Genomic DNA, 14,497 nt, shown 5'->3' with positions numbered 1-14,497 from the left:
AAGTGGTTGTTTTTTTCAAGTGGATTTTAGCTCCCAGTGAGAATTTTATACATAGTATTTATATTCTACTGCGGCAGCAGTCACAGAAAAATATTATGAGCTCTAGCTTCTTGACTTTCTTGAATATCAGTATTTACTGAATTTTTATATGCATGCCTTCAAGAATGCATAGAGCCTGTGAATTTTCTGTGTTATTAACTCACTAAATTGTGATAGCAGCTTTGGGAATAAAGACTGCCTTTGCCTAGCATGTTTATGTTGCAAGTAAATTAAATCCAGCCTGTAAACATTTCCTTCTAGGAGAAAAACAAGTAGAGAAGTACATCTAGTATCTCTAACAAATAATGTATTTTATTATCTTTTTTTTTCCATAAGACATAAATGCCCCATACACAATTTGTCGTAGTAGATGATGAGTTGCATCACAAAACAAACATAAGCATTAGAAATAGAAATTGTTTTCTTCTCCTATTAAGTGTTCATAGTATGTAATTTTGAATTTTTGCATTTCTGTTTTAAGTAAAGATAGAGGTTTTTCTTTGCTAGACCTAAACAGCATTATAAAAATGCTATTTGCAGACATTTATCCCACAACCACCTATTGGGATTTCTAATTATCTAGAAAAGGTAGCTTGGATGTCAAAGAAACTCTTCCTTTTAGATATAGCCCTTGATGTGATGTTAAAGTTTTGTTCTGTTGATTGCCTGTTTGTTGCATATTTCATCTTAACTGAAATCTGGGATGTTGCAGAAGGCCCAGTAGTGATGTGCATCTTTGATCTCAAACAAGGGTTGCCTCTGGTCATTGCAGAGATTCTGGACGTTGCTTTGTTTATTTTACAGAAGAATTTGTGGTATTCTGGGGAGGGGAGAAAGTAGAGTCAGCTTTGACACATGACAAACACATGTTGAGTAAAAGGAAAAGGAAGAACTCTACAAAGCAAGTCTGCATTTTGAAGTTCATTTCCACTAAAACTAAATAAGAGAAACTTATTTTGTTTTTAAACAGAAATTATATGAGTAGTTTAGACAGTTTCTCAGTAGCAGAGAAGTTGCAGAAAATGTCCAAATGATATTAAACTTGACATTACTTGTGGTTTTAAGCTGATTGCTACGGTTTTGACCTATGCATGGTTTTCTTTTCCATTCAATGCATTGCATTTTGCATAGAACCGGCCATGAAAGCAGCTGGCTTTGCTGGGGTTTTTGTCTCCACATCACAGGCTAAAAGTGACTACAGAAGAACAATGTTAGATATGCCCCTATCTAGAGACTTCATGGGAGATTCAGATAAGAAAAGATTTGTTTGTTCCTTTCTGAAACATATTCCCAGTTCAAAAAAGCAGAAATGTGATCATTTTGACCTATTTGGAAATGGTATTTTTGGAAGAGCTGTGCAGGAATGTGCTCTGAATAGACTTGATAAACATTTTGATAAAACCTCTCTGCAAAGAAGAGGGACTTGTTTCCATCTTTGAGGTTCCTTTTAAGGGCTGATGGTTTTCAAGCCTCATAAAAACAAGGAGAACTCTCTTTCAGACTTGCCTTGTTTTCAGGCAAGGCTCTAGGATGAAAACCAGTCATTTTCTTGGAGGAGGTGAGGAACCCAACAACCCACTTAACCTTCTCCTATCCAGGTGTATTAGTGCATGAAAATTTGATTACTTAAGACTTTCTTTATTACACCTTGATTTAATTTTACTTTTTAATTTATGTTAGGGATTTGAAGAACTGTCACGCTACATCTGCATGCCCCAGGCGGGGAAAAGGATTGCTTACAGCAAAAGAAAGGTTTAAGTTTACAAAGTCCTAGTCCAGTGCTTCATTTTTAGTTTGTTGTAACTGTCACAAACCAGAACATGCACCAGATAAGATTAATACTGTGGAAAAAGAAAATACTGAGTGGATGTTCCTGAAGAACTGGGTCATGTATGTTTGGAAAGTTTTAAGAGCTGATGTAATCTGTATTACCATTATGCCTATTATTCAGAAAGATATTTTTTTAGTAGTGTCAGTTAGTACGTGTTGTTAGAATTAAGAATTTTCAGGGCAAGTAATGTCTCTACAAGATGAAGAGCAATTAGTTTATATTGCTGGGCAATAAAAGATTTCTTTGTCTCTCTTATTTAGAAAGAAGGAAAAGAGCGTGGGGAAAGAACACTTTTACTGCAGATGTAAATATCTAAATGATTTTTATTAAGGATTTTCCTGTTTAATGGTTGTACTATACTATCTGATGTTGAGATGTGTCAGACTTGGTACATTTCAGCTTACATTTTCTGTACATAGTAGTGAATTTTTATGCTGCTTTTCTATCAAGTGTTATCTTGGTTAGCAGTCTTAAATGTCAGTGTGTATGCCTAAGTTCCTATATAAATGGTAGCATATAATATATAAATAGTATAAGCTATGAAGTTTAAAACGTATATTTTTGCAGCCTAGTGGCGTAAGGGTTTACAATAATTTACAAACGTGGTTTGCTAAGCCATAGTGTATAGTCCTACACCATGGTCCTATTGAAGACAAGAAAGCATCAGCAGGCAGGTGAGTATGTACTTACAGTATTGAGGCCTGAAAGCAGATCATGAGAAGTGATGTAGAGAGGATGTGCAAGAAAAAAATTAGTAAGAATTACAAACAAGTTGAGGGAACTCAATGGTTGGAAAAATCATTAATTTAATTAGCTTCATATGGTGGTCTTTGTTAGTCCAGTTGTGTTGAAGAGTTGATAACAAACTTTACTGATAAGACCTTCAAAGGATGCTTGGGATTGTAGGTGAAATGCTCAGCTTCTACGTAACCAGACCACCTATGCTTAATGCATCATCCTTTTCATTTTCATGAGCAGTGCAAGTTGAGATGCCATTATTAATGCTCCTTTTTATGTCATTATATGGCTCTTGAAGAACTGGTAACTTTCCCTTTCACCTTCTCAGGTGAAAAAAAGCAACCTCTCAGGGGGGGAAAAATACATAATTCATAAAAGTGAGAAATTAGTGATAGTTACCAGCTTTAAAATTGTTGCCAAATACAGACTTGTGTTTCATATTTGGAATGATGTGACAAGTCTGTTCACTGAGTTTCCCAGTCAAGGAAATTAAAGAAGTCCACATAAAGTTTGTTAAAAATGTTGTAATATTAGACAGCATTTCATTGAAATAAACATCAAATCTCCATTAAAAAAAAAATCTTTTAGGTTTGGGAACAGGTACTGATTTTGAATACATGGTTTGAGTAACAAATTTGGACTTGGAAAAACATTTCAGTAAGCAGCAAAATGCTACATGCAATTACAGTTATTTAAGTAGTTATTACATTGATTACTTAGATACTACATTAGTTGTATCTGCTGTGTCAGCTAATTATCAGTGGTAGCTGAAAGGATTTAAGCATGTAACTTGCCTGACTGTGCTAACATGCTAAGTTGTTAGGAGAATAAATTGTAATTCATGTCTGCAACTAATTAAAAATCAGAATTACACAGCAAAAATATGCCTTGATTCTACAGCTCAGCTTAAGCACCATTACTGATTTTGTTGTATTGCACTGTCATTAATAATGTAGTTAATAGTCCTATTTATTTAGGGCAGGGAACATAAATGGGGAAAGCTATGTATAAGGATGCTTGTTTTAAGGAAGCAAGCTGAGATTTTTGAAAGTGCTCATTAGTGATTTATTTGTGCTGCCTCTGCAATGAGTGTGTAAGCGTCCAAGTGTGAGCACATACTCCTTTTAAAATAATGAAGTCTTTTAACGTTACACCTTTTTTTTTTTCCACCTGAAGGTTTTTCTGTTGAAAGAAAAATGTGCCTCTTCTGTTGAAGATGTACAGTAATGTTCCATTTCCTATGCAGATTGTGAAAGATCCCAGTAGCATAAAAGCATTTACTCCATCTTCTACAAATTAATTGTAAAAACCCTAGAAAACCTTCTCAGTAACTTATCTCCTAATTTCATAACATCATTACAGAGGGCTCTAAAAACATTACTGTCAGAATAGGTTAAATTGACATAACTAACTCCTGAAAGCTTCTATATCATTAAGGATATAGGCCTATTTATGTAAGGTTTGCACTCCACTATATAATCTTCTCATTCTTGCTTATCTGCTACTGAGCATCTCTTTTTGTATGACTGAAAACTGAATCTTTATTAACTCTTATACTCTTTTATAGCCTTTATGGTCAAGTTTGTTGGTATCTGACTTCCTGTCATTGTCCACAACCCTGTATCATTGATCTTTCCACGAAACCCCAGAGAAGACTAAAAAGGTTATATATATATTTACTATTAGAAACACAAAATACAGTTTATTTCTGGTTTCTAATTAAGTTCCTTTTTCCACAGTAGGAAGGCAGAGGAGGAATAATTAGGGAAATGATGTATTTGCAAAAGCTTGGGGAGGAGGGCAGGGTTGTGTGAACAGATGTGTGTGGGTGAATGAGAGTGGAAGAGAGAGAGTAAAAGTGTATGGGTGCATGCAACTGGTGACAGAACATACAGTGCCTATTTGTATATGAGTGTTTGCGTGCATAAGGTGGTCTTTGCCCATGAAAGTGAGCTGTGCATTTACAACAGTTGTCAAAAGACGTTCCTTGTTTCCAAGTACTCCACCAAATCGTACCAGCTATAGCTGTGCTCCATTAATGTTCCGGTCTCTTTACAGTACTTTTTCATGTAATTTTCTGTATTCAGGTAGGCATATATTGCTTTAAATGCTTCTAGCTCAGCATTATTTATTCACAGAAACTAGTTCTCCATAATTTTTGCATATTGTATTGTCACTGTAGTGAAGTCAGATGTTTTCTTTCATCTGTTTGTTGCATCTGTTTACTGAGGAAATGACATCAAATGAAGTTTGGCACATGCTTAATCCTTAAATCATCTCAGTCTTCACTAGAGGAATGTGGTGAGCATCCCCACAGCACTGACTGCGATGGCTTTCCTCTTCCTGTGCCTTAAAGAGTTCAGCCCACCTGGAATGCAGCATTTCTTTTCTGAGTGGGAGCCATAACCTGGAGAAAGACAAAGCCAGTGCAAGGTCTGTACAGTCCTTGTCACAAAGCTTCACATGCAGAAATCGTGCAAAATGACTTCAGCTCCAGTTTGGTGATAAGAACTGACTGTTGTTGGGTTTATGTAGTTTGATTCTAACTCTACAATAGTGTTTTTTAAATTCAGACTTACAAAAGATAGATTGCTTCTAAAGATTCTGGTAGACTTCTATCAGAATATTTGAAAGATGAAGGAGAATGTGAGATGTTAGGTAATAAACACAAGTGCTGTACTTGTAACTTAAAACTACTGAATTACCATTTTGTAAAACTTGACCGGAGCTTAACTTGCAGTGACTTCTGTAACATTGCACCTCATAATATATTCTATGCTTGACTGCAGTTTTAAACTCCTCTTCAGGTGTACAGCTCAGTAAATAATACTGTTAAAAAGAACTGAAGAGACATTTCCAGTTTTAAGTAAAAGAGATGAGATAGAGTTTCAGTTTCTTGGTGGTTTTCCTTTTTCAGCCTCAGTGTTGCCTCACTGCTGTTTGCACTGTGAAGCCGAAAACTTGCAGATCACTGAATTTTTAAAAATGCAATTCAGACTTAATTTTTTAGTATTTGGAGGGTGATTTGGAGTTGAAAGCTTTACACGTGTAAGTTCAATTTACTAACACCATCCTGAATTCAGGTGTGCATGTTACCTTTAGTATGTTCATTGTTTTGTGAACTGTGCCTGAAGACTGTGGGGATAGTCTTATGGTGGAAGGGATGGAGCAGTAAGGACATAGCAACCTCCATATTAGCACTACTTGTGATTCTTTTTCTGTTCCATGTTGTGGGGGAATAGCTGCCCTGGGCCAACATCCTGTATGTAGCTCTGTTGTGTATCCATTTATCTGTCTCTGTCCAAGGAATTGTCCAAATCCCAGGTAATCTGATGCAATACTCCAAGTACAGATACTATTAACTGAGCAGTAAAGGAAGAACCTTGTCAGGAAAAAAGCAGGTGTTCTTGATCTTTCCCATTTCTCTGACACAGTAGTGGCAACATCAGACTGAAAGACTAGATTCTAAACGTGTGGATGGAGGCTATCAATATTTTTCTTCAAAAAAAAAAAAAAGAAAAACAACGAAAGGAAACTCCACTGTAAGCACAATCAATACAAACTAATCATTTTTCCTGAAAGACTTTTGTGAATGAATTATCTATCACTTGCTGCATAAGATTGTAAACCCTTCTGCAGCTGAGTTTGGATATCCCTAACCAAGACAAAAGCAGAGTGAGAATCTCAGGATCTTGAAAGGACTGTGAAGAGGGAAAAAAAGATCTTACAAAGGTTATGAGAGGAAGGATCTGGTAATGAGACTACTCCACCTTGCAGTCTTGCATTGGCTCACACGTAAGTCTTTCCCGACTGAATAATGCAGTTAATGCTGGGTATATACTTTTGACTTCAAAGTCTACACTTTTAGTGTACGTATTTGTAATTGTCATTACCAACTGTCATCCTTTCTGCTGTATGCATTTTCATGATGCATCCTAATGATGCTTTAATGGGGGGAAAAAATACTACTCCCAGAAAGTCAATAAGAATGACGTAAATAATAGAAAATGGTAGTTGTACCTGAAACAAGTAGTTCCCAAACAATTCTACAGCATAAATAGATGCCTGGTCTCTCTTTGCCTAAGATAACCCTTTGAGATACAGAAACTGTGCTGGGCCTGGCAGTGCCTTTGTGAAGGAACTTGCTTTCTTTTCCTTTGAAGAGAAACTTTCCTGTGGGGTTAGGCCAGATCAGAAGCCAGATTATGTGTTTTGGAGAACACAATTACATCATTAGGTTAAACACAAAGTAAGGACTTGATAGAGCTGACTTAATGGAGGGTGTTTGCATCAGATTCATCATTCGCTATCAGGTAATTGTGAAATTGCTTTAAGCCATAACAACAACACTCACCCCCTCCCTCATCCTCTAGTTCGGTTCCTCTCCTTTAAAGTCTCTGGGGTCATGACCCACCTGGAGGCCAAATATGTGGTATCTGGTGTACTGAATGATCTGATTATATTTTTACTAGCAGAGCCTTCAACTCAATGTGCAGTTGTAGCTCCCAAGAGCTTTTGGGTAACAATACACTATCCACAGGTTACTTTTTTTTTTTTTTTTTTTTTTGGTATGTGAAGGACCATAGTCACCTATTTTTCTGACTAAAAGTGGGTAGTATTTACTATACTTACACGCTGCAAGTCTGCTGGACCTGGGCTTTGGTTCTTCTTGAACATCCAGTGTCATGTTTCTGCACAGATCTTTTGAAACCTGGATGACTGCATGGGACAATTATTTGCCTGAATTGATGAGACTTTCTCTTGTAAGTTCACCTTCTGGGGTTGAAAGAGTGATCAGAATTTCCCTGGGACCTTCATCCCACAGTTAAGTGATGCAGTGCTAAAGTCAGTCACCAGTTTGCTTTCATTTCTGTCTGCTTTGATGGAAACACCCAGTAACTGTAGTTTTGCTTTCCATAATGAATGCCCGTATTTAATTTCTTATTAAAACCTATATCATTAATACTTCTTTACATGTGGTTAGGTTAGTGGAACTTCACGATTCCCTTGTTCCTGTGTCTTTGTAAGGACCCAGACTGAGATGTGAGGGCTGCCTTACTGCTCTGTTCTAAGGCGTCTCTCAAACTCCAGCAAATCTCACAGTTAATCCTCCAGTTCAGTGATGGGCTACTGCAAAGGCTTGTAGCAGGCTTAGGAAATTTGCTTTGAAGAAGCATAGCAGCAGTGGAGATGTGTTGGGTGGAAATCACGGTGCCTTAGTATTTGGATCTTTGCAGAGGAGTGCTCTGAGAGTGATAGTGTAGAGGTACAAGTGATCTGAATGTTAGGAAATTCTCTTATTTCATGTTTTGCTACAGATTTAATTTTGTAATTATTGCATTTTAATTGTGTCTTCTAGTCTCTCTATAGAAAGTTTTAAGGACATAAAAGAAAAATTGTCTGTCTGAGTGGTGGCAAAATTGGGAAAGAGGGGCAGCCTGGAGAGTGGCTGTTATCAAACAGCCTTCTTGGTGGGGTGGGGTGGGGAGAAGAACATATAGCAGCAAATCTTACTGTATGTACGTACTCTGAATAATGCACATACTAACATCATGCAGAGTCCAATCCAAAACAGAGCTAAAAGGTTGCCAAGAGAAATAGACAACTTACAAAGTACACTGATATCTGATGGTGCAGGTAAAAGGAAAGTTGAGGGTTGAAATACTGTATTGAAATACTGTATTACAGATGTGCAAATTGCTGATCGCTGGGAATCTAGACAGCTCTGTGCAGAGCTAGCTGCAGCTAGTGTGCATGTAGATGTGGAAAGAATTATTTACCCCCACATCAAACCTCCTGCCCATTAGAAACCTCTCAGTGCACCCAAGGAAGCTCTGACATAGCTCAGTGCAGTATGGCTGGATATAGGACAGTAGGTGTGAGAGTAAGCACTGAGATATCGGTGTTGACAGGATAGCACAGAACCGTCTCTCCCACATCCCCCGAGCTCACTGTCACTACATCAGATGTGCAGAATTTTAGGGAAAACTTGTTTAATTTCACTCGAGAAAGCAACAGGGTTTGGGTTTTTTGGTTGTTTTATTTTTACCAAATGGCCTCATACAGGGATGTAGGACCAGCATACTATTTGCGTAACTTTTTTTTAGCAATGAGCATTTAGTTACTTGAAACCATCGGGTTTGGTCACACTTAAATGCAGATATGGCAAGTACATGTCTTAATAACAGAAATGGTTTTTTCCTCTTTTCTCCTTCCCTTCAAATTCCACCCGTTTATTTCTCCGCCAGACTCTTTGCTGCCTCCTCAGCCCACCACCACACAGCTGAGCACGTTTGGAGCACGTTTGAAGCACGTTCTGCTCCTGCTGTCTCCCCTGCCGCTGCTGTGGTGCCAGCTGCCTCCCCTTTATGCTGGGAGGGGGAAAATGAAGCGCTTCCTAATTGCACCAGGCATTTAGGGGTAGAATCAAAAGCAGAAACACTAAGGTGGTAATTGAATGGGTGCCTCTGACTTTCAGACGGGCTGGATCAGGATGGCACAACCTGAACCAGACAGCAGCTCACTGTCGGAAGGTCTTGCCAGCTCCTCTCCCCTGCAGAGGGAGAGCCTCCTGCTGTCTGGCCTCTGCCTGCCCCCCCCCCAGCTCCCTTGAACTCCACATGAGGCCCAGCTGCCCTAATGGCCTCGGGCATCGTTAGGAAATTAGCTGCCCAGTTCTGGCTCCCTGGTGCTGGTCCCCGGGGCTCACAGCTTCCCCCGCCATGGCCCAGCAGGGCCCCATCAGTCCGCTCTGCTCTCTGATACCTCCCTCCGCCTGCCCTGTCCTACACGAGCATGTCCCCGACAAGCCTTCCTCCTGCTCCGCTTCCATGCGGCAGAGACCAGTGCTCACACAAGCTGTGGTTCCTAAGCTTTCCTTTACTTGGCTTTTTCAGTTGCAGCCTCGTTTTCTCTTGGCAAGCTAGAAATGTCCACCGGTAATATAACCAACTTGCTCAGATAAATCCGTGAAATTGCCATCTACAGGCAAGTCTCTTTGTCTAGATGCCAGGGAGGCAAATTAAATAACCTTGGCTCTCCAGCATTTTTGCTGTGTGCATACTGTATTTTATTAATAGTTCCCCATCAAAACGAAAATAGTTGGCATAGACGGTATACAACATACAGATTGTAGAAAACGTGGAGGATGAACAGACTTCATGCAGGTGAGTGCTGTGGGAATTGCAAATTTAGTGATTCTTAAAAATGGATTAATTTTTATTATGGTGTTTTAACTAAAATATTTTCAGTTTAGTACATTCCTGAAATCCTACCTTAAGCTCATTGTACCTGACATAAAATTCCGTAGAACAGAAATGAAATTTTATTACATGCAATTTAATGATATAGAAGTGTGTTGTGATTTCACTGACATTTATGGATATATCATCACTGATTTCGGTAAAACCAGGATTTCAGTCACTTAACTGCTTTTCATCAATTCTTTGTTCAAAGGTATCTGACAGGATTTAGTGTGCTGCAACCTTAATCCTCCTTCAGCATAACTTTTTGCTGTTAGTTATTGCTTTGTAGTTGTGTGTTTGTATACACACTCCCTGCTATTTCCAAATTTAATGAAAACTTACAGAATGAAAGCCAGAATCCTCTTAAGTATTCTATTGCTGAAAAACCTGGATGCATCATGTTAAGAAACTGTGTTTATGTTGTCTCTGGTTGGGGTAGGGAAATGCTGTTACCCCAGAATTTATTAAAAGCCAGTCTAATTCAGAGATGCGGAATTGTTTTCCCAAAGTTGTATAAATTCTCTGACTGAATAGGGAACTGAGCCTCTCTCCCAGTTTGGAGGTGAGTAATTAGATAAGCTTTATACCTATGTATTCCAGTCATATAGTAGTGTTTGGCTTTTAGTTATTTGTTAATACTAAGAGATCTCAAATGCTGCTGTAAGAGGTTGTCATCATTACTGCCCTTTTACAGGTGGCCCTGAGGACCTTGAGCAACCCAGTGATAAAGCAGGAGTGGAATTGTAGGTTTTCTAAATGCCAACTTACCTTCTTGGCCAAGGTCTCTTCCTGGTCACAGGGCTAGGTGACACCCTGTGAAGGGAAGTACAAGGATAACATTATAAGGTTTTGTACTTTTCTATCTGTTGATTTAACTGGACAAAAGTTACCTTTGCTGAAATAAAATTCTCCGAAAATGCGGTCTTGTATTCGGAAAATTGGGAAATGTTAGATTGCTGTTTCTTTGGAACACGTGTGATATGGTATAATGATCCAGCAAAGTGGAAAATTTCATGTTTCAGTGAGTCTTCCTTAGCTTATTGAAAAACCTTCCATGGCCATCCTGCTACTAAATGTTTACATTTGAGAGTCTGTATCCAGTGCTGGGAGCACAAATATAAAGTATATGGGCTGTGTAATATCACCCAAGGAGAAGTAATAATCTACAGGTTTGTTTCTGCTTGAATAGTTCAGGAAGTTCATAAATTCATTGCTGATATAAACATAAATATTAATTGTCAAAGTAGATCTTTAAAAGGTTCTTTTCACTATACTAGTATAGAGCAGAATTTTAAATAAAAGCCTTTCACAGCATTTTCTGTGTATGGTTTGGATGTTACTTATTTTTCTCTTAAGGTCTTTGTTGTAAGAATATGATTAGATCATTTGAATTGTATGGATCAGAGTACATGTAAATCATAGTGTTACATTGAAGACCAGATTAGAACTCATCTTCCACATAATTTCAGTTAATACTAGCAAGAGCAAAAATTCAGGTCATTGGATGTTTCTGTGTGTTGTTTCTCTGCAAATGATGGCATACTGACAAGTCAAATCATGTAAACACAGACAACTAGTGATGAAGCCAAACGTGATGTTTTTAATTTTCTGTGTTATGCAACGTTCTGTAGCCTACTCTGAAAAACCTAAAAAAGACAATAATAATGGTTTTATCTACCCTCCATTAAATTCTACACCAGACAGATTCTTGAGGCTGTTGAGAGGCCACGTATGCAGAAGTCACAAAGCAGTGTGCTGGAAATGTGCAAAAAGCTGTTGTTGAAGCAAACAGATACAGTCTACCAGACTGAGAGAGAAATGCGAACATGTAGTACTAGTTAGAGCTGTAATTTTCATAGCATACTTTCTTACTAACCTTATATCACTGTCATGTTGGACGTTAATAAGTCCGCACTCTTCATTTTTAAACAGTCCGCATATGCACTTTCCCATCCCCTTATCAACTCTTCTATTTGTGTTTTTAGATCATGGGGAATTCATATGCAGGGCAACTAAAATCTGCCCGCTTTGAAGAAGCTCTTCATAACTCTATAGAAGCTTCTCTGAGATGTAGCAGCGTTGTCCCACGGCCAATCTTCTCACAGCTGTACCTGGATCCTGACCAGCCTCCTTTCTTGCCGGAAGGTAACCTTGAAAGTATGGCACATTTCAATTGTTGTTTTTCTGTGTGAGAAAAGGGTGGGATGTGTTTCATTAAAAACCTAAAAACTGCAGAGCAATTCATTGTGTGACAGACAATCTGAATCTTAGGCCTCGTTAAGGAGAAAGAATGGTTTGCTGGTTATTTTAAAAGGAAATAAACTTTGCAACAGTACTTGCATCTATTTTATTTTTTATTCTTCTCAGATGTGAAACCAAAGGTAGAAGAGTTGGATAAAGAGTTAGTACATCGCTATTCACAAAACGGAAACCTGGACTTTTCTACCAACCAGACTGTTAATGACATGGAAGATGAAGAGGAGGATGAAGACATGTCAGATTCAAGTAGTCCGCCAATCCCGTATTCACAAAAACCTGCCCCGGAAGGGTCTTGCACTACTGATGGTTGGTGTCCATTTTTTTTTACTGTGTAATTTTTACAACTACTTCTTATCATAATGCACACTCTGCAGTTGGAAACTCTTGAGCTAGGAAGTCTGGAAATACAGGTTATAGTCAAAAACCTTAAATCTGAGATAATATGGATTAAGAGGCCTTTTTTCAGGACATACAATTTAATGTATTATTTGAAAATGGTGTCTAAGACTGGCCACGGCACTTGGTTAGTTTCTGAAAGCCCCTCATTTTCTGTGGTTATTATTGGTTTACTGTCCTCAAACAAGTTGCTTAAGTTGGCATCAGTATGGCTGGTTCTCAGCCTGTCCCTAAATTAATCTCAGAAACCTTGGCAAACTTGGATTTAGTTGCTTCCATGGGCAGAAGGAAGAGTTTGGAGAGAGAAAATGGAGAAGAGACTTGGTGTTGCTTCTGCTGCCGAGGGGATAAGAGGGGTGTCCGTGGAAGCTTGTCTGTTTCGTTTTCCCTACCTGCCTGCTGGCCATTGCTTGCTTACCCTGAACTGTCCTCGTTGTTCAAGATGAGCAAAATTTTTGACAGCATGGTTTTTGTTTGGTTTTAAATGTGTTAAAGAAAGGATCAGATCATTATGCATATTTGGACCAAGTAAACTTGATATAATTGGTTCATCTTATCCTATAATTGTTCTATTCTGAAGATTTAGCTTCCTTTAAAGAAGGAAGATCTATTTATATTTATTAGATGTGCTTCTCTTAAAAACATCCCTCCCCGTACCCCTCGGACACTTGAAAACAAACAACTCTTCCCACCAGGTCCAAAAATTCTTCTTGACATTTTATTCAGTATCTTCCAGAATGATGGGCTTCCTTGTGCAGAGTACGTAAAAAGTTGTAATTTGTAGAATGGTTTTGTACCTTACTGTAGTGTATGGTTATATGCAGTGCTAAAGTAAGCACTAATCACTGGTAATCCTTTGACATTTTTGGGGGGTTGTTAGTGGCAAATATTGACATTTTTACCTTTATCGCTTCCAAATACAGCTTACATGAGCATGTTTACCCACCGTAACAATGTGCTGCCAGTTCCCTGTAACACAAAGAATAGAAAGGCTGGCTGCTATGGGAATCTGGGGGACATTGTTGGGAGAATTTGTTATTCACACAGATGGGTGTTTGCTATCCTTTGGAGGCTTGTAAAATGGTAGGAGGAGAGAAGGAGAAAGTAGGAAACAATGCATTCCTAGGAAGGTATTCTCAGCTGAGGACAAGTATTATTAAAGGCTGCAAAATCTCCTGTGGAGAGCAGGAGCAGTTCTGATCACTTCTGTTAAAGAAATGTAAAACAAACTGGGCAGGATGCAGAGGAGAACCAACAGGATGGTAAGAGGAAGGAGTTCTATCTAACAAGGCTCTTTGCCTGTCAGATCAAAAGCTGGAATGGTGTACACTTACACCTTCTAAATATATTAAGGATAAAACACAAAGAGGGAGAAGAGCTGGCCATGCCTACAGAGCCCTTCAGAAGTGTGATGGATACATAAAATGGTTGTGAATGCATTCAGGTTAAAGGTTTAGGGTTCTTTAACTATTGGTGACACACTTCTGGACCAGTCTGTCAGGAGCAGGAGTAGAACTGAAGACCTTATCTGGCTACAAGGCCACCATGCGTTTGATTGTGAAAGAGCTTTTTATATGACATCAAGAGATCTTTCTCAGTTTCACTCACACTTTCTGGTGATCCCTGGTTTCATTTGCATGTCCAGACAAAAATACTAGTTGTGAGCTTCCAGGTAAATGTCTGTCTTTGAGGCACGACCTTCCGTCCACGTGCAAACTGTTGCATGTTCACTAGTGCTTTTGTTGCTTCTGTTCAGGATTGCTTCGTAATGCTGCCCTTCCCAATGTGGCCCTGCATGGAGGTGCTCAGCTGCTGAGCACTCACTGCAATGCAGACCTCTATGCTGTGGCTGCATACTGTATGTCACAAGATTATGTCTAGTTATGCTATTAGCTACGTAGTATATGCAACTATATGCTTCATTTTTCTCTCTGTAATATTATGCTTTTTGTATGCCCTGGAAAAAAATGACCTTCCAGAGGCAGTTCTG

At 38.7% G+C, this 14,497-nt stretch overlaps 1 protein-coding gene across 13 annotated transcripts in view; it reads left to right on the top strand.

Annotated features, from left to right (window-relative positions):
* GREB1L (GREB1 like retinoic acid receptor coactivator) overlaps window positions 1-14,497 on the top strand; it is a 144,684-nt gene that overhangs the window by 66,345 nt on the left and 63,842 nt on the right. For 9 of the 13 annotated variants that reach the window (XM_055799048.1, XM_027795141.2, XM_027795140.2 and 6 more), the window contains 2 exons: window positions 11,838-12,009; window positions 12,220-12,417. In XM_055799048.1, the coding sequence (XP_055655023.1) occupies window positions 11,841-12,009; window positions 12,220-12,417 (367 nt within the window). In that variant the 5' untranslated portion in view covers window positions 11,838-11,840. The remainder of the gene's footprint in view (window positions 1-11,837; window positions 12,010-12,219; window positions 12,418-14,497) is intronic. The other 4 variants (XM_027795150.2, XM_027795151.2, XM_027795148.2 and 1 more) reach the window with 1 other exon arrangement.

This window comes from Falco peregrinus, chromosome 3, assembly GCF_023634155.1.
Source record: "Falco peregrinus isolate bFalPer1 chromosome 3, bFalPer1.pri, whole genome shotgun sequence".
Classification (NCBI taxonomy): Eukaryota; Metazoa; Chordata; class Aves; order Falconiformes; family Falconidae; genus Falco; species Falco peregrinus.
The sequence above is the reverse complement of the archived record's forward strand: the minus strand, read 5'-3'. Positions and strand labels throughout refer to the sequence as shown.